The 24,013-nt window shown below is 37.2% G+C and overlaps 1 protein-coding gene across 3 annotated transcripts in view; it reads left to right on the forward strand.

Moving 5' to 3' along the window:
• Window positions 1-24,013, forward strand: part of COL4A3BP (collagen type IV alpha 3 binding protein) — a 74,478-nt gene that overhangs the window by 4,131 nt on the left and 46,334 nt on the right. For 2 of the 3 annotated variants that reach the window (XM_424796.8, XM_004937347.5), the window contains exon 3: window positions 20,789-20,905. In XM_424796.8, the coding sequence (XP_424796.3) occupies window positions 20,789-20,905 (117 nt within the window). Of the gene's footprint in view, window positions 1-20,788; window positions 22,008-24,013 lie in introns of those variants that run through there. The other variant, XM_040656070.2, reaches the window with a different exon arrangement.

The raw sequence follows: 24,013 nt of genomic DNA on the forward strand, positions 1-24,013 counted from the left end.
TTAAGTTAGTGTTATCCTTGCAACAATGTGGAGCAGGGCATGGAGTTCCTAATAATAAAATAAGCTGTTTTCATTTGAGATTGCAGTAAGCAGCTTTCTGTTATGCTTAAGATTTCTGTGCGTAGGGGTACAGTTTCTCTATGGAAGAGGTATTGTTTTCCCAGGGGTCAAACTAAGACATGAAAACAACATCCCAAAGGAATTCACATCCCCCACAGTCCTTACACTTTGCGCTGGAGGAAAAAAAAAGTGGTATTTCTTTGACTACTAATGTTCTGAACCTGAATCTGTATATTTCCAAAAGGAAAGCATTCTACTGCTTACCTCTTTCTCTAAACAAATAAATGTGTGATATGTGTATTATGCTGATAAGAGTACAGATAGGTACATAGTACATATACACAGTACGTAGGTACAGATGCAATCTCATAATGATGAAATGTCCCTACAAGATAAAGAAAAAACTGTTTTTGTTGATTTAAAAATTAAATGAATTAATTTTGACTAATCCTTACTGAAATCATCCTGTAGCTTTTCTGTTACTTCAGATAGTTATTTTTTTGACAGAAAACAGAATACACACAGAAAGGTTTGTATCGAGAAGGACCTTAACAGTCTAGTTTCAACCCCTTGCCATGAGCAGGAACACCATTCACTAGATCATATTGCCCAGGGCTCCATCTGGTCTGGCCTTGAACATCTCTAGGTACACTTCACCTTCTCTGTGCAAGCTGTTCCAGTACCTCACCAACCTCTGAGTTAAGATTTTTTCATCTAGTGTTTAATTTAAATCTCCCTTTTAGTTTAAAGGCACTACTCCTTGTTCTGACAGTTGACTGTCTGACAGAGAGGTCTTCCTTGAAGGCCCCTTTTAGTTACTGGAGGGCTACAGTGAGGTCTCCCCAGATTCTTCTCTGAGTAAACAACCTCAACTTTCTCAGCCTTTCTCCATAGAAAAGTTGCTCCAGCTCTCTGATGATCTTCATGGCCTTCTTTTGGATATTCTACCTCATCTTCTGTGCAGCACATAAGACTACAAGAACAGTAGTATTTAATGTTTTTATTCCACTGAAAGTGCTATTTCAAGATGAGTTGAGGAAGACAAAGGAGAACTACTCATTTTAATGTGTTCATGGCCATCTGTAATAGTTCCAGCCTTTGATCAAGAGTTCCAGAAAGGTCTCTTGTAAACTAGGAGGAGGCTTAATGTATGTACTGGACAGAGACAGGAAAGTGATTACAAGGGAGTAGACCAAGAGAGGTCTGGAAGTATATGTTGGAGCATGTACATCTGACCTGCTAGTTTTGTTTTTGTTGTCCTTTTCTTTTGTTGTTTAAATTAAAAATAAATTAAAAAGTATACAAGTAACAAAACTCTTTTCTAATATGTGGCCAAAGAGAATTCCTCTTCAATCAGTGCAGTCCAGGCAAATCAAAAGGTTGGGCATCCATACATTAGAGTGTATCATAGCATTTCAAATTCCAATTGTAGTGGTGGGATGAGGTATTACAGCACTACTGCTACTGGGTAAGTGCTCATATCCCACTTTGTGAAGGGAATGTGGGGAACATTTCATGTTCTGAGAAGGAAATGTTAATGCTGAGACCTCTTTACAAATAGGTAACATTTCTATTGTCTGATACCTTAGGGTTGAATAGTTGTTTGGTTTTTTTTTAGTTCTTGAGCTCCAGTAGTATACTGAGAAAATGTTGAGGAAAGAAAAGTGGGTACAGTTCTAAAAGTTAACTTGATATTTTAGTTCAGTTTTCATTAAGAATCATGCATTCTGAGGAGTATTTTATGCTTTAGTTGCTTGATTTTAGTTTTAAATGGCATCTCTGAGGCCTGGCAAACTTCTCTTAATTATTTCTAGCTGCAGTTAGTGATTGCTGCTTAAGTATTAGAGGTTCAGTAATACTATCACATTTCTTACATCTCCAGGATATGAAGTTTGTTTAAAACTGTTATGAAAATACTTGTTTTTCAGAAGCTATTCATCTGGGTCAGAATTTGAGAATAAATGCTTCTGGTTTGATAGTTGATTAGTGAAAAACAGCTTTTTTTTTTAGCCTGTTTTTCATAGTAGAAAAATAATTATAGTCAAATCATAGAGTGGCTTGGGCTAGAAGCGACCTTGAGGATCACCTAGTATCCAACCCCCTTGCAGGGGTTGCAGGGCTGCCACTCACTGGATGAGACTTCTCAGGCCCATCCAACCTGTCCTTGAACACCTCCAGGGATGGGGCTTCCGCAGCCTCTCTGGGTAACCTGTTTTAGTACCTTACTACTCTACAAGTAAAGATTTCTGCCTAACATCTAATCTAAAACCTCTTTTAGTTTATGATCATTCCCCCCCACCTCATCACCATCTACCCTTGCAAAAAGTCAGTCTCCCTCCTGATAAGTACCCTTTAAGTACTGAAAGGCTCCACCGGAGCATTCTCTGCTCCAAGCCCCTCTCTCTCTACTTTTCTTCATAGGAGGGGTACTCCAGCCTTCTGATCATCTTTGTGACCTTCCTCTGGACCCTTTCCAACAGCTTTGAATATTTGAAATATTCTTTCTGTTTGTCTTTACTTTGACATTCATGTAATATCTTACTCTAGTGATAAGCTTGTTAGCATGTATTTAGTGCATAGGAGAAGGTCAATACCTTATAAAATCTTCAGGTAACAGGAAAACTAATTTTGCTGTCAGTGGAACTTACTCTTTACTGTATGCCAAAAGTTAGTGTGTTAGAGAGCGTAAGTTGAGTTTCTTAGTGACTTCATGCTACAAATGTTAAATGGTTGGACTCTTTCTGTAGAGTATTTTTTTCCTGCGGCATCTTACTATGCTGTAAATTTATCTTTCTTCAACGTTGCTGATTGAGAGTAGGGCATTGTAACTGCCTCCCTCTTAACCTAATGTGTTACAATCAGTTTTTTTTTTTCCAGTACAAAGCAAGACATGAGGATTATTGTATGGTATTCATGTCTGTAATGCTTATATTTATGAAAGGGATGTATTCTTATGAAGTTTCTTTTGGGTATTTAGGTGTGCATGTAATAGTTTTCAGATGTGGGCACAATGATTTTTCTGAATTCTCTTCGTTGCTTGTAGTATAGAATGTCCACTTTTTACTGATATATAAGCATAAACTTAGAAAGCTTCTGTCACTGGGTAGTAGTGCTGTATTTTCAGAGTTGAATATCAGCCTGGTTCTTAGTCATAGTATTAATTATGAGACATAAAATTAGTATGCAGAAAACCACAGTCCCTTCTGGTCTTTTTTAATCATTTATATCACATTGGGCAGAGATTGCTAGCAAATTCTACAGGGATATTTTATAAGATGTCTTGTTAAATTAGCTTGTTAAAGTAACTTCTTCAGATATTTAAGTCTAGAATTATGTCATCTTTCTAGAACCAGTATGTCAAGACAACTGTCATTAGTTCAATAGAAAGTACTGAGTTTGATTGGTCTACTCAGAATATTAGCTATTGAGACTGAATTGATTTCTTTGCATTAGGAGACCAAAGGAAGAGTATTTACTGTATCCTTACTGGATCACAGCAGGTAAAGAACTGTGAAGAATTTGTTCTGTACCTTAAGTTATGAAGGAGGACAGTGGAAGTCAATAGCTGATGATTTGCTTAAGACAATTAAGGAAAACAGCTTTGAAAATGTTTGACTGGCTTAGAGCAGAGGCTTGAACTCGTGAGTTCTGCTAAATGGCCAACACGTGAGAAATCCTGGGTATTTATTTAAAAAAAAGTTGGTGTGTGTGAAGACTCGAACTTTGTTCTATTACTCCATTGTGAACATCCTGAATAACTGTTGGAGTTGATTATCAGGTGGTGTTTATTATCAGGTGGTGTTTATTAGAGACATCTCTCATTACCTTAAAACTTTGTTTCTTCGTATCTAATGGCAAACTATCAATGGAGACTTCTGTGGGCAAGGTTAGAAGTGGATGTTGATGGCATGCCTATAGATGTGGATCCTTGAGCTTCAATTTGTAGTTGTAAATAGCCAGGTCTGTCACTCAAAATATATAAATGTTTAATAGAGTTGGAAATCCAACTTCCAGTAGAATTGGCCTTTCACATTATACTATCTTCAGCTTTATTTCCTGTGTTTTTGCCATCAGTGCCTTTGTGTAGAGGGTCTTGTTTATTCAGACTTCTCCACATATCAAGAGGTAACATGGTATTTGTAGGATAACTTTATCTGGAAGGGAATTCTGGAGTTCTACTGTACCTACCCATCTCCAGACAGTCTCCCAGGAAGGCCAGCACTAATATTTAATCCTGGTGATATTTATATTAATAAATTTTCAAACCTGACACAAATTCTTAACATCAAAGTGTTTCTTTGAATTCTATGTTTTTTCAAGAAAGGACATGTCTGATTGGAACAGCTCTTGGATGTGTACAGAGGATTTTGATAAGCACTTAGAGAAATGTCATTCCTGACAGTTTCAAATAATGCTGAAGCTCAATAACCTAAAGTAATGTAAAAATACAAAGCACACTAGACTACCTGGATAGGAAGAACTGAAAAACTTGTTCTATCTCAAGTTTGAACTCTTCTTTAGACAGATGTCATACTTGCCATTTTTAATCCAGTGGTTGGTCTTTGTTGTACTTTGTGTTGTTGTAGAAAAACATTTAGATTTCTAATTTGATAGCTTAAATAAGATATATAGTAATAGTGGCATGATTATTTGCTTTGCTTTTTGTTATTTTGAGATTATGTATACTTGTGTTAAATTTGTAACTGAAATATACTATTGGTTATATATTAAGAAAAGCAGTCTTAAAATTTAAGTTGTAAAGAGAATTTTAGACAGATCTTTGGCAAATGGTTCAACTAGGATTGAGTAATGAATGGATTCCACATAACTGGTGTTTTCAGTGAACTAATTTTTAGAGACAAGAAGGATTTATTGCCTTAAAGGCAAGTAATAATGTTAATATACAAATTGCAAGCCATTCATGTTTCAGAATGGACTTTTGGAAGTGTAGATTTCTTGAATGTCTGTTTCTGGCTATCTGGAGCTGGAAACAGACAAGGTAGAAAGCAGAAGTCTACCCGAGAGACAGCCTGTTCATCTTAGACAATTCAACTTAGAAGTTATCTTAGCTTTTTTTCCTGAACAAAAACAAATTGTTATCACAATGAATTTAGTAAATATTCATGTTATAAATTAGGGATGGAATAAACACAGTTTAGCTCCAGTTTCCAAACAAACCTTGAACACTATACATGTGAAAGAGATAACCCGACAGCTTCTGATTTTAAGCCTTCCGTTTCATTACACGTTCTGAAGAAAGAGCAAAATAGTTCTTTCTAGTAATCAGTTGCTAATCATTAAAAATTCCTTACTTTTTAAAGATAGCATTGGTTCAGCAGTTGCCCTTCTACCAGTTTTTCTGTATAGTATAATGCTGGCCACCACTAATAATTGAACTCTTTTGGAGGGAAGTGGCATTTGACAGTTTTAAAAATAGATTGACAACTCTACAGAGGATGCTTCATGCATTTGTCAACTTAAACAGATACAGAAGCTTCCTGTGAGAGTTCTTTCAGTAGATTTTAAACTCTACAAGCACATAAGATTTGAAATAGATCTGTATTTTTTTGTTATTGTTGAACAAATAGGGTTGCTTAAAGCACTTGTTCTGTGAATAATGATGTATTACAACATGCTTTTCAAAACTTACTGTGACATTAACAGTGCAGTGATGTGTTTCTTTTATTATTGAATTCCGTTATTTTATTATTTTCATAATTATTCAAAACATGAAATACTTTGGAAGGTGTCAGAGCGGTAAGGTACAGAAGTGAACCCACTTGGAGGAATAATGCAAGTAAATTTTAGATTAGCATTTACTACCTAGTGCTCTGAACTTTGATCTTGCCAACAGAACTGCATATGATAAGAATAATGTAGTTACCAGTTTTATCTACTGATAGGTTTGATTCAGTCAGCTGCTAGTGAAGTTGAATGCAAACTGATAGCATTTCATTGGTGAAAGCTTTTTCTTTAAAAAAAAAAACTAATCTGTAAATCATTGCCCTTGACAGAAATAACATAGCAGCAAATTCATAATAATTGCTAATTGTGTGGAAATATATTAATTTCTTTCCAGCTATCTGAGGCTGGAAAACAATCTGTTTCAGTATGAAGTGATGAGCATTAATTCATTTTATGTAATTTGATGAAGTGCTTCCTTGGCCTTGATTGTTATTAAAAAGATGACCTGAATAAACTAAGGTGCGGAATACAAACCATAAATAGGGATTTATTTAGGACATGAGGCAGTTAGTGTTTTTAGACTTCGGCTTGTTTTAAAATAAATAAATAAAGTTATTATTTCCAGGCTAGTGGAAAATATCACATTAATGGGATTGAAATGTTGGAGATTCTAGATAGCCCATTGAGGAAACCCTACAGATATAAGTGCTGTCAGGAATGCTCTCTTGGGTTTGGAAGTCCTGAAATGGTTGCATCTTGGACAAGAAAATGCCAGAGCAATGAAGAGAGAGTTGATGCCTAGGAGATAAGGATACTGGCCCAGTGTTGCTGCAGCAGGCAGGTATTCTTTGAAATATAAGATTCTCCTGAACAATTATTTTTTGCATTCAAACCTTCCGTATATTCATATATGGATCTTGACAGTCTGAATCTGAACCAGCAATGGATAAGTTGATGTTAAAGTGAAAATGCCTTAATGTTGCCCTTTGATTATCAAAGTATTAATATTCTTGGCAAGCAAAAGGCAAGTATTCGTGGGAGAGGGAAGTAAACAGAAATTGGTTTATTCCATAGTGTAGATTGAAGAAATTAAATGAGACATAGAAGAACAAACATCCAATTCAGCATAAGTGAAACCACTTATATTGATGAAGAATTTCATAATGAGTAGGATCTAGAAAAAAATTTGATGTGTTTAATGAGCACTTATTGGGATTACCTGATATTGTTGAAGGATTCTGCTTTAAGACTCAAATGTAATGATGTTCCCACACACTTGAAATTGTGACTGTAATCCAAGAGTACTCATGTCCACTTTATTGTCAGTTAGCATGTTGTTCCTTCCCTTGACTTTTTCCACAATTTGATATCCAATTCAAGATCATGATTTCTGCCCATGGGTGGTACCTGCACATTTGCATGGTGTGGAGATTTTTCTCTTAATTTTTTTCAGCCTTGTTTTCAGTCCATAGTCTTGCTCAATTTGATTGTTTTTTGTCTTCCATGAGATTTATTTATAGTTAATTTAGTGTTAATGGATTCAATTGGTTTGTGCATCTCCTCGCCTCTGGGATTGCTCAATTGTCCTGCTCTGCAACCTACTGTTGATCAGCTGATCTGTCATATGACAGCCATTAATGACATTTTTAACATCTCTGCTGAGTGTACATGTAATACCAGACCTTACTTCACGAAATGCGTTCCTGGAATGCCAAGTAAACACTCAGAGCACTCATTTACGTCTACCAATTCACTGCTACACCACTAGCAGTGCTTCTTTGCTACCTCCTGAAGTTAATAACTCATCAGCTTTTTGCTTGTGTTTGCACACAGAATAATTATTTGGATTACTTTGTTAGTGTTCCTTCTGCATCTCCAAGTTCATCTTTAGACTGCTTTTTAGACAAACTTCAGAAGCTGCTTTTGCTGTTACTCTAGTTTTAATCAATGTGGTTTAGATCAAATCTTCTGGCATGGTTCAGCCACTCCCCTGTCTGTTTGATATGTTTTTCTACCATCGTTCCTCAGCTAAGAGAAGTGGTTGAATAGAATTTACTGCCCCATGTCTCTGTAAGTTATGAACCAGATTGTTTTGTGTCTTGTCTAATGTATATATATACTCAAGAAACTTTCTTTTAAGTTGCAGAAGATGAAAAGTTGTTTGAAAACTATATATATTTGAATGTAAATACAGTTGTGTATGTATATCAAGGAATTAGGTGAAATGGGAGAGTTCAGCCTAAGCTAGGACAAATAAGGTCAATTTTAAAATTCAGAACTGAAGCTTTTAGGCTGACATTAGCAATATGCTTTGTGCTTATAGTAGTTCTTACACATGTTTATTGCTATATACTAGTTCTTGCACACAAACTATTATCACTGTGGAGTCAAAGCAGTCAGTTTTCAATACTTGTGTTAGAAATCACTGTAAGTATGCAGTATCATGAAGCAATGACGTATAGCTAGCCTGACATCTTCGCTCGTGATGATTCTAGCTGATGAGGTCAAGGCAGTCTCACTGGTGAGCTCCTTAATAAGGAGAGGAGGAAGCAGGACAGTCATGCACTGGATTGAGGTTGGCATCTTCTGCCACCCCACAGTTTGTGATTTCTTAAATGATTGGCCTTCTAGGTGGTTCCTACTCCTTGATTCCAGCTTCTGTTCTGGGGATTACACATGTTACTTTGCCACCCTACAGCAGAGGCCTTACCATGTTAATTGGTTGTTTTAATGGGTTTTCTCCTTGGTCTAGCCACTTCAACTTAGAGCAAAATCAGACTTCCCAGCTCTGGAGGTTACACTCTTTCACTAACCAGTGATTGCCAGTTAATAAATTACGGTTCTGGGGCATCGGCTTTCAGTCTGTGTTCATATTTGAAAAGCTTTTGTTACCTAGAGTTTAATCTCCACGGTACTAATTAGAGACACCTGGTGTACCAAGCATAGTTCACAGAGTATGCTTTATGAGAAGCTGATAACGAGCTTTGCATCGGCGCCTTGCATAGCTAGCATAAGACTTGTCACCTGTTGCTACTAGTGGTAATACTGCATTTATAGAAAAGCATATACAGTTGTACTTTTATATGTTTCTTACAGTCTATGGTCTCTGATTGGATGCACTCTCAAGTGCTGAGGGAGCTGGTGGATGTTACTGCTAGGCCACTGTCTATTTTTTGAAAGGTCATAGTGAACAGGAGAGTTATCTGAGAACTGGAAGAAAGTCAGTGGCCTTGCACTCTTCAAGAAGGGCAGGAATGAAAGCCTAGAAAACAGATCAATTAGCCTTTTCCATCTCTAGGTAAGTGATGGAGCAGCTCATCCTGGATGTCATCTTTAGAGATGTGTGTGGACAAAAAGATGATTGGGAAGAGTCCAGATGGATTCATCAAGGGGGAATCACATTTGACCAGTTTGATAGCTTCTGTGGTGTCATGACTGGGAGGGTGGAGGGATAGCGATGGATGTTGTGTGTCTTGACTTCAGGAAGACTTTGACACTGTATCCTTTAACATGCTCCTAAATAAGCGCAGCAAGTGTGGGTTAGATGAGTGGACAGTGAGGTGCGTTGAGACCTGACTGGCTGGCATAGCACAGAGTATTGTGATCAGCCACCCAGAGTCTGGTTGGTGACATGTTAGCTCGCACTGTTCTCACCGGGTCAGTCCTGTGTTTAGAATTGTTTAACTTAGTGTATGAATGAACAGAGTACCTCCTTACCAAGATTACTGATGATATGAATCTGGGAAGTAAGGGTAATACATCAGAAGACTTTGCTACCATTCAGTGAGACCTGGACTAAGTTCGACTATAACAATTGCAGGTCATGCACCTATAGAGGAACAACCACATGCATCAGTACAGGTTGAGGGTTGACATATCGGAAAGCAGCTTCTGGGATAACAGCCTGATAGTATGTTCTGGTGGAAACTTAACCATGAGTCAGCAATGTGCCCAAATGGCCAAGAGTGCCAATAGCTTCCTGGGATGTATTAGGAAGTGTATTTCTAGAAGGTCAGGGAGGGTCTTTCCTTTGATCCTCTCCTTCTACTCAGCCCTGATGAGGCCACACCTGGAATGCTCTCTCCAGTTGTTGGCTCCTTGGTAAAATAAGCTGGAACTACTGAGGAGAGTCCAATGAAGGGCTGCAAAGATGTCTGGGGACAGGGCATTTCTTATGAGGAACTGTTGAGAGAGCTGGGCCTGTTCAGCCTGGAGAAGACTGAGGAAATCTCATCATTGTATACAAATGTAAGGGAGGATATCAAGAAGATGAGGCCAGACTTGTCCTGTTTCTGGGCTTCACTGGAAAAGAGGTAACAGGTGCAAACTGAAATAGAAGATTCTCTGTCTGAAAGTGAATGGAACTTCTTCAGTCTGAAGGTGGCAGAGCAGTGGAACAGGTTGCCCAGAAAGGTTGTGGAGTCTCCTTTAGAGATATTTAAAACACCTGGGGAGTTTTGTGCAACCTATGGGTGGCCCAGCTTGAGCAGAGTTGATGGACTGGATGACATCCAGTGGTCCCTTCCAACTTCAATTATTTGGTGTATAATTAAAAATAAATTAATCTTAATGTAATAGTGTGCTGCTTTCTTGGGTACGGCAAGCTGCTTAGGTGCAATTCCCCTGCTTTCATCAGGTGGGGACTCTCCATTCCCATCCCCAGGAGTCTGAGGCTAGCACGCTGTACTCTATGCCAATTCAACTGTACTGCTACAAAGCATGGCTTTTCTATTAAGGCAAAGTATCCTATTTGGGTTTTGTCTCTTGTGAAATCCATTTAAGACTTTGCTCCTACCAGTTAATGCCCAGCTTCTGGAAATTCTGTGGTGCACAGCGGTACATAGTGTGGGATTTAACAAAGATATAGTTAATGAGTACAAAAGCAGCAGCAGACGTGTCATTCCTGCTCCTGTACTTGCTGGTTCTATAAAGTGATACACGTGATTTTTTTCATTTTCTGATTCTGGAATGAAGCAGCCTTGTTTCCTGCTTGATTAATAATTCCTTAGTGTCTTGCTGTGTGTAAGATTCCTTACAAGGTTATCTTAGTGATTTAAAATTAATTCTAAATTAAGGTTCTTCCAGGTGATAGGGTTCTGATATTTTCCAATGGTTGGTGCATGATAATGGATATTGTAGGTATTTTGCACCTAATAGATAACTGAGAAGCATCATGTGTGGTTTCCTGCAGGACACTCCATTCTGTAGTCTAATTCCCATTAGAAGCCATTGTTGTCTCAATAGGCAGTTGGAAATAGCTTGGATCAGAGGCATGTTTACATAGAAACTGCTACAGCTTGAGTTAATACTACATAGTAATTGGATATTATTAATAGGAAAATAACAGAAAAAAATTATATTAAGAAGATGGGTACTATAGGATAGGTGATTCTATGCAAAATAATAAAAAATATTTTTTATTTGATCACTCATGCATTGGAACCCATTTGCTGAATGTGAAGAAAACTAGATGGGTCAGGTTTGTTGCTAAGAACTGTAGGCTTCAAAGTTAAAATGCGGTTTAACTGCTAAGGTAGCACATACAGTATATACTTGTCCTAGAGTTAAAAACGTGGTTCTCAGATGAGAGCATTCTTTCAGTGGATTTAGCCAAGTTGTCATTACAGATGCACACTGTACTAACAGGCTAATAATAAATTCTGCTCAGTGTGCTTCTACTGTCATAAATGCAGCAGGCCTCTACTTTTGAAAAGAAAAAAAAATTTAAATGTGTTTAGTAAGTCTTTGAAAGGCAGCTATCCAAACCTGAGGTCTTAAATGCAATTGGATAGTGGCAAAGAATGTAAAAACATATACTAGGCTCTTATGTTTTTTCAACCAGTATCCTTGCAAAGATTTTTGCGTGTATAAATATGCCACAAAGATTTTTACGTCCACCAAATCAGTGATGAGCCATGTAGTTGGCAAAACATAGGACAGCAATAGTTTGTTCACTACAAAATTTAAAAAAAGTCTTATGTGCTTGCTTGCAATAGTGTTGTTCAACAATCTATAAAAAAAGTACTGCTAATTTAACAGTAAGTGGGTCCTGATGCTTAGTAAGACCAAGTAAAGACAAAGCAGTCCTGCCAAATTGTAGAGTTTTGCCTGGATTTCAGAATTTGGGAAGTAAAAACATTGTTTTCTGTTGCAAATTTTGGCTGCCTCTAAGTATGTTTTTAGATCTACCTGAATTTTGTTTTAAGAAAAAATAAGTTTCACAATGAAATAAATTGAAAGTTGCCACATCTCGTGTGTTTTCAGGACATGTTGCACGAAATATTAAACAGTGAAGTGTAGCACTAAGTGTAGCACTAAGTAGCACTGAGAACTGCATCTAGGGTAACTAACAGTTTAAAAAATATATTTGCGAAATTTGAGACTTCATTTAATTTGTACTAAATCGTGATTGTAATCTTTGCTCTCACAAAGCTGAATGCTTTCAAAAATAACTTGTAAAAACAAAAGGACTCCATTTACAGTGATATTGTCTGTGTAGCAGTGTTAGGTAATGGTAGGGGGAATGAAGAACTGCGTCCTGTGGGAAGCCTGTGTGGGATCAGTAACCCCTTGTGGAGCAGGGGAGTGGCAGAGTTGAAGTGTTATGGACTGACTACAGCTGTGATGCCCTGCGCTGCTCAAGGAGAGGAGGTACAAGAGGTTGGGTAGGGGACCCCTTAGTTTGCTTTTAGTTCTCACTGCTCTAGTAAGTTAGTAAGCAGCAATAAATTACACTTAGCTCCCTATTCTGTTTCTAACTGATCTGTCATATCCCGTGAGTCTTCTCTTGTATTTTCTTCCCATCTTCTTTTGAGGAGGAGGAGTCAGTCCATGTGATGGAGTTCAGCTACTCACTGAGTATCTGAGAAACAGGGACACATTCAGCTCACTGCAACTTTGTGTTACCTAAAACCCAACTGAACCAGTGCTCTTGTTAGACTAGTTAATTCAAGGTAAGAAGTCTCCATTAAATGCCGAATAAGGCATCAAAAGAACATTAGATAGGCATAAAATGATTCACTCTTGACAAATGCATGATTGACCATCATAAAATAACTTACTGTATGATCAAAGATATGATAATGACTTTAAGATAAAATAAAAATATTTACTGCTTTTTTTCCATGCTTTTCTGGTAACTGCAATCAGATGCATTATTTCCTTCCTTTTTCCTCTTTTTTTTTTCTTGTTTAAAAAAGGCAGACTACAGCAGAAGAACCCTCTAGGACCTGTCCTAGAGTTTACTGAATGAGAACCTGATGGAAAGTTACTAGTAAAATAAAATCACTCTGAGTTGATCAATAACGACTTTGTCCAAGTTCAGAAAAAGAACACGTCACGTGATTCAGGAGATTTGCTCTCAATGTCAAGATTTCATTTTATTGTTAACTTTGCAAACTGGAAAAAAAATACTTTTTCTGTATCATCTGTTACATTCTCATCCCTGCTGAGCTGTATCTAGCACAGATCATGAGGTATTACTCACCACTTCTTGGGTCTGTCATCCCTTCTCTAATGTTGTCCCTGGACTAGTTTGAGTCTCTCCGTACAGCTGTGGGTAAAGTTGTTTCTTTTTCTCTACACTTTCTATCTGTTTCCGTCTATTTCATTTGTATGATTTTTTTAAGTCATTGTGTTCTAGCATAGTTTTCCCTTCCTCCCTATGCTCAGAAGTGGTTATAAAGTAGTATAGCTATCGGCCAGCTACCTGACAAGACATTGGGGGGATAAAACAGAAATTTTCTCATGTTGCAAGAAAAATCTGCACTGATACCAGTGTATGTCCTACTGCCTTTTCACAACCAAGATGATTCAAGGTTGAGAAGAACATTTTTATCACACAGGGAAGTAGTAGGTAAGTAGGAGTCACTGTATACCCCCAGGAAATAAAGCAGGTTGGAGAACTTCAAATGCTTTCTCCAAATATCCTGCACCTCCCCAGCAGCCCCAGGCAGTATGCATTCAATTGAGAACTCAGGGCAACAAAACACATGCTGGTGGCATGACATTGAACAGGAACACTTGAAAGCCTTCATAGTTTTTCAAAGGTGTGTTTAGCAGCCTTCAAGTGTCTGTGACACAGGCAACCTGCATGTGCCAAGGGCTCCTTCTAGAAGCAGCGTTTTAAATAAAAAAATCTAAATCAATTCCATGCAAGAATATGCTACAAAAAAAAATGGCCTCCAGTGGTCCTTAATGTCCTTTCTGTATGCCTCTCAGCTTTATTCTGAGGTAGCTGTACTGAATCCTACTGAAATAGAGGCACCAATGTCCCAGATCTTTCTGTATAAAGCCAACCTGTACTAGCTCTTAAATTTTGGACAAGCAAGGGCAGTTTACATGAAGAAACGTTTACTTGGCTGCAGTTGCTGAGGAAGTCTGAAGCCAGCTCTGGTCTCATGAGTCATAGCTGACTGCACTGCCACAGAATTCTTCCTGTTACAGCTCTCTGGTTTGAGGTCCTTTAAACAAATCACAAAGGGAGGTTTAAGTGTTTTTATAGATTTCATAACTTTCAAGAATACTTTTGGGCGGGGGGAATATTCAAGTGAAGAAAGTTATGCTTCCTAAGCGATTTTTTTCATTGCTCTAAATAGTATTTTCTCTACAAAGGGAAGCTGGAACAGTTTATAAGTCCAACTCAAGTCTGCACATCACAGCTATTAACTGTACTTGTGCTGTTATTCTGATTGCAGAACTAAATGCAAGTTGTTTTAGAATACTGAGCAGAGAACTAGGGCGTTAGACAAAATACATGTCTACAGTAAATGAGAATCACTGCTATTCCGTTCTCTCAGATGGGAATGACACTAGTATAAGTGTGACTCGGGTGCTAGACAACTTTATATGAGTGTAACTGCTTGAGAGTTGTTAACGAAGCAATGCTGTATATTGCTGTCTGGATAACTGCAGCTTACAATACACAGGTGTTACGTACTTTAATAGTACCTACAAACCTAGTAAAGACAAATGCTGTGCTCACCTACTTCTGAGCTACAAAACTGTTTTATTGCTGAAGCTTGGACACAGTTTTTGTTTTTTGTGATGCTAGTAATTTTTTTCACCCAAGACTAAGAAGTTAAAAATTAGCATAGCTCCATGTTGATTTTGCCTTTAGCTACATGTGTAAACTTGTTCTTGTGCTGCATGTAATTCTTAACCCTTTACAATATTCTTGAATTTCTAAATTCTAGTCTAATTTAAAAGACTCTTTCAAGACAGATTCCAGAAAAATTAATGATGCCAATTTTCACATTCATCCTCCTAGAATATGTTAAGGTTCTGTGAATTGAATTATCAGTGCCCTAACACCTCACATATGAATGAACAGTATCCATAGAGTAATTTTACAGTAAAAGCAAATATTAAGTACTGCCTGTTTTAATCTCTAATGTAATTGTTGCAAAATTGTAAGTAATGATTGCTTAAGATGAGGTGTTTTTGGAAAGGAATGCCTTTTGTGTTAAGCAGGCTTTACAAAATTGTCTTCAGGTAGAAAACTTGAAAGGTCTGAATGACTGATCAATTAACTTTTAGACGTTATCAGAGACCTTAGTGATAGATCTAAGCTAAAATATGAAACCTTTTTTTTCCCCCTTCTTTCAGAATAGCCTGGAGTAAGTGAACAGAACTTCTCATTCTTTTTCTATGTAGGAAGTTATCAGTCAAAAAATTTAATGTTCTGAAAACTGAGAAAAAGAACAACTTTTTCTGATTCAAGTTGTGTTTTTTCTTAATGGCTCTACTTTGTATACCTTAAACCAGAATATCTAGAGCTACTGAAAACAGTGATTCTCAGCTTTAAAAAATGTAAGAATCCTCATAACTAAAATCCACTTAAGATTCTTTTTCCTATGTAAATGGAATTTAAAATATTCTGAATACTGATTTGAATACTCTCAGCTGTGCTGAGCTGGAATCTGTACAGGGATAATCCACTGCAGGATCACTTCTCCACTCAGGATATGAGTAGAATTGTTTTATTTTGTTTTTCACTTCCTCTGATGAGAAAATATGAAACTACCACATTGAAACTCTGAAGCTGTACCTACAAGCCTGAAACATCTTGCAAATGTAGCTGTCTTGATCAGTAGCAACTTTATTACTGCTAATCATAGAATCATTGTGGTAGAGAAAGACCTCTGAGGTCATCAAGTCCAACTGTTAATAAAAGTGGACGTGAACAGTTAAGCCCTGGAAAATGAGATGCAAGCCAGGCTGTCATAAATGATGTTTGTTGGTTCAGCGGGGCTGAATATATGCTTTTTTCCAACAGTGAACAGTGTTACTTTCTTACAGTGCAGGGTACAATTCATCTGCCAGTTTTTCCATCGTTCAGGTGGAATTCAGGAATTCCTTCCTGCATCATTCTGTGGCTTCTTAAAATTCTCCAGTTCCACAATGTATGAACAAGCTCTCTCTTTATCCCTAGAAAAGTGATCAGAGCAGCTGCTACATAGCAAAATCTGTGTATCTCCCTATATGTTCTCATAGGTCATTCAGTGGGTTCCAGACCTATGTGTATTCACCATAATGGCAGAGCCCCTTTATCCTGTAATTTCCAGCTTGGTCCATACTTCATTCCAGAATGGTATGTATAGGATACAGTATTGTAGCGGAGGACAAGCAGTATCAGAATACACTCAGCTTTGTCTATCCTTGTTAATTTTGAAACAAAACTTAAAAGAGTGACTGTGCAGATGAGCAAGGGAAACTCCTCACAACAGGAGGATGCATAATGAACACATGACAGAGATTCATAATTGATAATTTAGGAAGTGGTAGATTGTTAACTTCAAGTTAAACGCAGAGGGGGTAAGATCTTATAAGCTATAGAAACGTGTCACTGACAACCTCAGAAAGTAACTTACTTGATGAAGTAGAAGAAGAGGAAGTTAGTGAAAGCAGTATGAAATAACAGGTAATAAAATCAAAGATTCTCTTCCACCATTTTCAGTGGCTATAGGCTCAACATTAAGCTGCGCATATCAAAAACAAGAGAAATATTGCAGTTTGAGAGATGAAACTAAAACCAAGATGAGTATTTTGACAGTGGGAACAAACTGGGGGAAAAAAGTGTGAACACTTTATATGGGCACTTGTGCTGAGGTGCTAACTAAAACCTATAGTTAATGGAATTTTAAGAATTTGGGTTATATGCTTGAAAGAATTAATTTTAAAAGTACCCATGACTGTACTTCAGCTTCCATGTGAAAATTCAGCACACAGAATTTGCAAAGGTTGGGATTATTCAGATAAGGAAGAGCAAGTGAAGAATCTTAGCCAAATTTCAGGAAGTACACATCTTAAAGTAGTTTTTGTAAAGTCCTTCATCTTTAACAGGTTCAAAGTGCAAAGGAGCAGTTTTCCCTCCCTACAACATTTAAAAAGACTGAAAATACTGACTTATAAAAATCCACTGAATAGAAGATAGTGAGATAAAAAGACATACAATTTCAAAGTTATATTCTGTATAATGAGTGGTTCTTAAAATTCATAAAAAATCACTGATCATTTGATCGGTGAACACTGTACTTGATAAGAATTTTACCTGACAAGATAGGTCTAAAAACATGATCTCTTTTGCCCTGTTAAATACCAGGGAGAAGTGTTTAGTCGAGTTGGTGTATTTCTCTCTGGAGTCATCACTCACTTTTTAGAACAGCCTGAAAAACTCTTCCAAATGATCTCCTTGTTGTATCCTCTCTTGATGTTATTTTCTCTTAACGAGTGTCATCCCTGTATTTTTCTTTAGAAAGATCTTCCTTGCTTGAAGTTTGACTACATGCAGCTAAAGTCATGACTGTAGTTTGTAGTTTCTTGTTCTTTCTAAGAAGTACATTACTCACAATCTATGCTTATAATGACTTTCTAGATTACTGTGATGGGTTGACCTTGGCTGGCTCCCAGACCCCCTGCCTGGCTGCTGTCCTACTCCCTCTGCTTAACAGTGCAGGCAGAGAAAATAAGATGAAAAGCTTGTGGGTTGAGACAAAAAACAGGGGGACCACCTACCAGTTAACGTAACGGGCAAAAGGCTCAGGCAGAATAAATTTATAGCCAGTTGAAAACAGAGTTGTCTTGTAGAAAACAGGTAAAACTAAAATCCCCTTCCTCTATCTCTCCTTTCTTGGATTCTACTTTCCTCCTTCATGACCAACTTTCCTACTTCCTCTCAACTCTCCCAGTGGTGAGAAGGGGAACGGGTGCTGTAGTCAGTTCATAACAGCATGTTTCTGCAAGTCCTTTATCTTTGCACTTCTTCCTGGCCTCACTGGGGGGTCCATCTGACGGGATGCAGTTTCCTTCAGGGCACACTTTGATACAGCAGCATGGGATCCTGCAAGGCCTGCTGTGTGGCTTTCTGCTCCACCATCATTCTCTTCATGGGCTGTAGGGAAATATCTGTAGCACTGTAATCTCTTCCAATGGTTGCAGGAAAGTCTTTGCCCCTGTGAGTGAAGCACCTCCTCTTTTTCTGACCTGGATGTTCACAGGGTTATTTCTCTGAGTTCCCTCACTCCTTTCCTTCTGTGTAGGTTCTGCTACACAACTTGCTTGCTTGCTTGTTTGTTTCCCAGTCGTGCCTTCCTTTAAATGCTTTCACTGCTGCACCACCAGCTTACTTGACGGAGCTTGTTGGGGCCAGATGGAACCATGTGTGTCCAGCACCGGGCAGGTCCCAGTGCCTGCACACAGAGGCATTTTTTAAATTTGCTCTCCTGGAATACACCCAGTGTCACTCATGTTTGAGCTGTGGCAGCAGCAGGTCCCTTCTCCAGCACCTGGGTCTGGCTGTGATCTGACGTGGGGCAGCTGCTGGTCTTTGCTCACAGAGGCCAGCCCTGCAGCATCCCCACTGCTGAAACCTTGACATGTAAGCCTAATGCAAACCTTGACCTCATTTTCAGATGATCCGCTCTCTTAATTGTAAGTAAATTGCAGAAGTGTAAATTCAGCATATGTCCTGGAATTGGGATGTTCAACTTGTAACTAGACCTCAAGTAAAGCTCTTCCCTACCATGTCTTACTAACAAAGCTTTTTTTTTTCGAATGTATTCAGAGTTGCTATGCAAAGAAAGGGAATACATGAACATGCCTTTGTAAAGGTAATGGTCTTAAATTACAGTAAAAGTTGTTTAGATGAGAGGTAGAGGAGGAAACTTTCTGATAGGTTATACAGAGAAATAACTTGTGCATGGAAATGCAGGCTTTTCAGTTCTAAAAGCTTTCTAACTGGATAAATCGTGCTACTGCTTTTAACTCCTCCCAGATAGCCTCAAATAGAGATCAAGCAGATTACTCTCATGGCAACAAAAACTTTGATAGTTAATTCCTGTACATTTGCTTTTCGGACAATTTCTGGGAAAGTCTTCCATTTCTTTAAAAGCATAATACCCCAACGCAGCCGGAAGAGAGCCTGGTAGAAGAGTGATTGGGAACAGGTTTATAAGCTTCAACTATTGATATGGCAGATTTGCTAATCTAAGGCAGATAAACATTTTTCCCATATATTGTAATAGTCATGTACAAAATACATTTTGAAAAATAAAAAAAGACCTTGGATGTCAAAATGTGAAGTCCCTTGTATGTCTCTGTGCTTTGGTTCAGTAAAAACAGCATATAATTAGTTTTGAAAATTGCTTGAATTAAGTAATTAATGGAAGTTAATTAATGCACATAATTGTTGGTTCTGTTAGTAGCTGTTCTTTCTGTGGGAAGTTAAAGTTTCTAGTTTGAACTTAGGTCCAGATTCTTGAACAAATACATGAAGCTACAAAAAAAAAAAAAAGATTTCATGTACTCCTGTTAAACTCAGAGCTCCTTTTTATTTGGTTTTTGATTGTTGGTTTCTGCTGTACCTCTCTTGTTCCTCCCATAGGTTTAAACCAGAAGGATTGTGTATTACATGTAAGACGCTTTTGATTTTCAGGTCCTTTGAAAATAATTCTCACTGACACTATATGAACTTGCATGAAACCAACAAATGAGACTTGCTCTTTGGTTTTCATTTGAGGAATGTTTTGTGATTGATGCACAGTGCCTTAATTGTCTGCAAGCATACTGTAGTCTGTCTAGTTCATATATTGTGAAGGACATTGACTCCTGTAGCCTTGTTGTTGATGTCAGGAATTAGTGGACCTTGAGATCTCATCACTTGCCTTAAGCTAAGAGCCTTTTAGCTTCCTGCTGTTTTTTTACATTTAGCAGAATTTCTTTTTCATGTAGCGGAAAAATTAAAGAAGGTATTCAGCCGTAACAACAAGACTTTTTATAAAGGGAAAAGCTGTACTCTCTTGGATATTTGCTAGGGATTAATTTTGACAATGTCAGGGTGCAAGGCAGGTGGGATTATTTTGTCCCCCTTTACATCTCATCTGCCTTCATTGTAAAGTTTAGGTGCATTCAGGTAGTGATATGGGAAAGGATTGAATGTTGCTTTCAATTATCTGATATTCTTGTCTTAGATGGCAAAAATAGCTGGAGGCTGAGGATGCAACAGGTTCCTTTTTTTCTCTTCCGTGTCATTTTGCTGTATTCAGTTTTTATGGTTCTGTCTTAGTGGGTTTTGCTACACTGCATGTTTGCCTTCCATCTAAAATCAGCACCACCAACAACAACTTGAATTCATCTCTTGCTCTGAAATTTTAAAAGAATAGTAGTGTACTTTGTTCTGTGTCCACTAGTTGCTAAAGAATTGGTTAGGAAGTATGAAATATTGGTCAGTATTTGTGTAGAACACTTCTTATAATAATTTTTCTTTAATAAGAACATATTAAAGCAGTTCAGCTTCTGTCTTCTGCTTTTCATTTCAGCTTCTTTTTCAGAAAACAGGCACTTTTCATTGTGAAGGTATACTCCATAATCTACATCATACTACATTGTGAAAAAGAGCTACATAAGATGGCATTTAGAATCTAAGACAAGTTCAAGGCTGTACAGATAAGCTTTGCTAATTACAATGTTCGATTGTCAGAATATTCTTTCAGGTCATGTTACTAATTCCAGCTGTTCTTGCACTCTTTTTTGTTTTTTTTCACAGCCCCATGACTTTGACGAATGCAGATTTGATATTAGTGTAAATGATAGTGTTTGGTACCTTCGAGCTCAGGACCCAGACCACAGGCAACAGTGGGTAGATGCAATAGAACAGCACAAGGTAAGTCTTATTTTCTTTCTCACAAGTTAGATCTGGTGGTCCTTGTCGAGAGTGGTAAGCTTCCATGAAAGTGCTGAAGCTGTATGTGACAGGCAGACAAATTCCAAGTTTGAAGCAGTGAGTTAAATATGCTCCAAAGGAATTTATTTGCTTATCCTTCATTGGTGGGAGCTAACAACTGTGAACCTTCCTCTAGCTTGAAAAAGGAAAAAAACTTGCATCATATTTAAGTGGCTTTTTAGTCGTTTTATCCATCCTCTCCCAACCAAATTGTTATCTGTCCTAGATGTTAAACTTGTTTGTTGTAGAGTCCATTCTTTTAGATTATTATTCTGATTTCATATGGTTCATCTGTTTGTTCTTTTGGCTGCTTTTACTCAGTCTGATTGCTGTCTCTTGTGTTCTTGTCTTCTAAGACCCTACTCTTCATCAATCATTTTAGCTTTCTTGTTCTATGCTTTTGAGTTCTTTTTTTTTTTTTTACTCAAAGGGCTTGAAGGTCAGATATTTTTAAAAAAATAACGTACAAGGCATCCACTCTGTTTTCAGGTACAAGATAGACACTGCTTCAAGTTGTTAAGTTTTAACTGCAATATTCAATACAACACAACGTCGATATCTGGGTTACACACGTGCTACAGGAATATAAATTAAAACACCTACGTAAGTAGGTACATAATTAATTTTACCTATATTTTACTTGTATTTATACCTTGAGCTTCTCAGAGGACTGTGTGTAATTGAGAAGTTTAAACTTTTCTTGAGACAGCTTTAAAATAAGCAGTAAAAGCTCTTAAATTTTAAGTGATGTCTTTCAGCAAGTTGTCCTTTTATAGCTTGACATCTTGTCTTCACTTTGATACAGACAACATGGAAACATACAAAATTAAGTTGCAAAACTAGGATTGTTTTCCTTAATCTTGTGAAAAAAATGCATAGCTAATCTGTGGGTGTTTTTGAGATGAGAATGCTGCAGTGCGTTAATCTTGTAACACCTGAAAGAAATACATCAAGAGGATGCACCAAACAAGTTGCTGAATTACACATCCATAGAGCTGGCACTTCAGAAGCTGCTTTTATAAGCATGGGAGTTTTCACACATGTAGGTACACAGAAATTGTTCCCTAACTTTGAGCTGAAATTTAAATTATGTTTAGTGAATGACTTAGGAGATGATTTGGTTTGTTTTTCTTTTTTCATTGAGGTTTTTTTATTGCTGTTTGTATTTTCAAGTTTCCTGCATATTCCTTTTTACTCTAGACTGCTTGCTGTTCAAGGCAAATAGCATTTGTTGCCATTCTTACGTTGAATGGGAAATATTATGGCACCTAACTTCTAAATAAGCGATCAAACTATTTGATATATTAAAGCAGTACATTATTTAAAAGCATTCTCTTAGTAGAATGCAACTAAACAACTTGATCAGTGTAAGACAAAGTAAGGAAAAAGGTAATACAGTCTTGTAACACTGGCTTGGACTCAGAAGTATGTCATCCAACCTCAGAAGATCATGTTACTCTCATTTTCTTATAGTGCGGTATTATTTGTCTTTATGATAGGCATACAGCTTCATATAGTGAATGTTGTAGGTGTGTGGATGCACCTGTTTTTTCAAACTGTTCCTACTAAAATACATAAAATCTGAACGCCAGAACCCTTGCAAATGTCCTGTATGCACATAATAAATGTTTAATCCAGTTAAAACTTAAAACATACATCTAAATCTAGTTTTCAATCTGGTAGTGTTTGTTAGAGAGCATGTGTCCAACTTCTTGTTTCAGTAAATTTTTTTCAAAATTGAATGACTAGTGCTGTATTTTCCTATAATTTGCATATATCTTTATAGAGAAAATATACTTTGTAGGAAAATGTAACATTCACAAGCTGGAAGTTTGTCCCATTTCCTCTTCAGTTTGAATGAGGAAGACTTCAGTGATTGTTAGTTTCAAGTAACTTCATCCATGCTTCAATTTTTCTTTGGTCGTTTTAGAAACTTTCTATCAGAACACCTGATTGAGAGTTGGAGATGATGAACCTTTATGAGACAACATATTTCATTTCACTGAAAAGTTCCAATATTTACCTACTTACTCCTAAACTTTCTGAAGCAATTTTCCTGATCAGATTAATAAAACTCAAGCAAAAGTCCCTTTAAAAGCTATTGTGAGCAAGTAAAATTTGCTTTTGTTTGACAGCTGTGTTTTACTATTGGTACATAATAATTCGAACAAAACAGAGAGGAAATTATTTCATGTACTAAGCAATCATTTTTATTAACTTGAGTATTGCAACATAAAATACTGTGCTTTTTTGTTTTTGAAGCTCTTTGTTGTTTGCTGAGTGGGTAGCTAGTTCTGGTAGGCTGCTTAAGCTGTTTGCTAACAAAAGTACGTTTGTGAGACTTACTGTAGCATTTCACAAGGTTGTTTAGAGTATGAAAGAGACTGAAACTCGACTGTTTCATTGTGTTCTGAACAGAGAAAACACTGATTTACAATGAACTTTAAATTTGTGTATGAGTAGACTTAGAAAAACTTACTGCTTCGCAACACCAATGAGTAGCTGGTAGCTGAGAAATGTAAAACATCTAATGTTCAAGCATAAGAAGTGTTAGAATTTGCTGCTGCTTGCTTTTATCAGTGTATTAGCCTTTTCTTGTATTGAAGTTCTCAAATGCAGATGAAATATTTTAATTATAGCTTCTAAAGTGCTTATTAATTTCCTGGAACAGGAGGAAGGGAAGTCTAAGAGAGCAGTTAGACAAATGAGGAAAAAATGGTTCATGTGTAACCATGAGTCCTTTTTGCTAATGTTTCGATAAATGTACTGAGCGGGTAAATTATCTGATCATAAGAGTGTTTCATTAGGGAGCTTCTCTGTTCTCTTACCTCAAGAGACTGTCAGGTCTAAGATGGCTAATGACCTTTTCTTAGATGAATCTAATGGCAATGCATTTTGCCAAAGAACTCAAAAGCAGACTTGGTTTCCTTATTTCTCTGGTGTAAAAATATTGATGGTGGAAGAGCACCAAGGAATCGGTGTTTCTGAAAAGTTACCCTCTTCTTAAATAATACATTCAAGGACTAACTCCAAATCTACATGGTAGTT

The sequence above is a fragment of the Gallus gallus genome, chromosome Z, assembly GCF_016699485.2.
Source record: "Gallus gallus isolate bGalGal1 chromosome Z, bGalGal1.mat.broiler.GRCg7b, whole genome shotgun sequence".
NCBI classification, from domain to species: domain Eukaryota; kingdom Metazoa; phylum Chordata; class Aves; order Galliformes; family Phasianidae; genus Gallus; species Gallus gallus.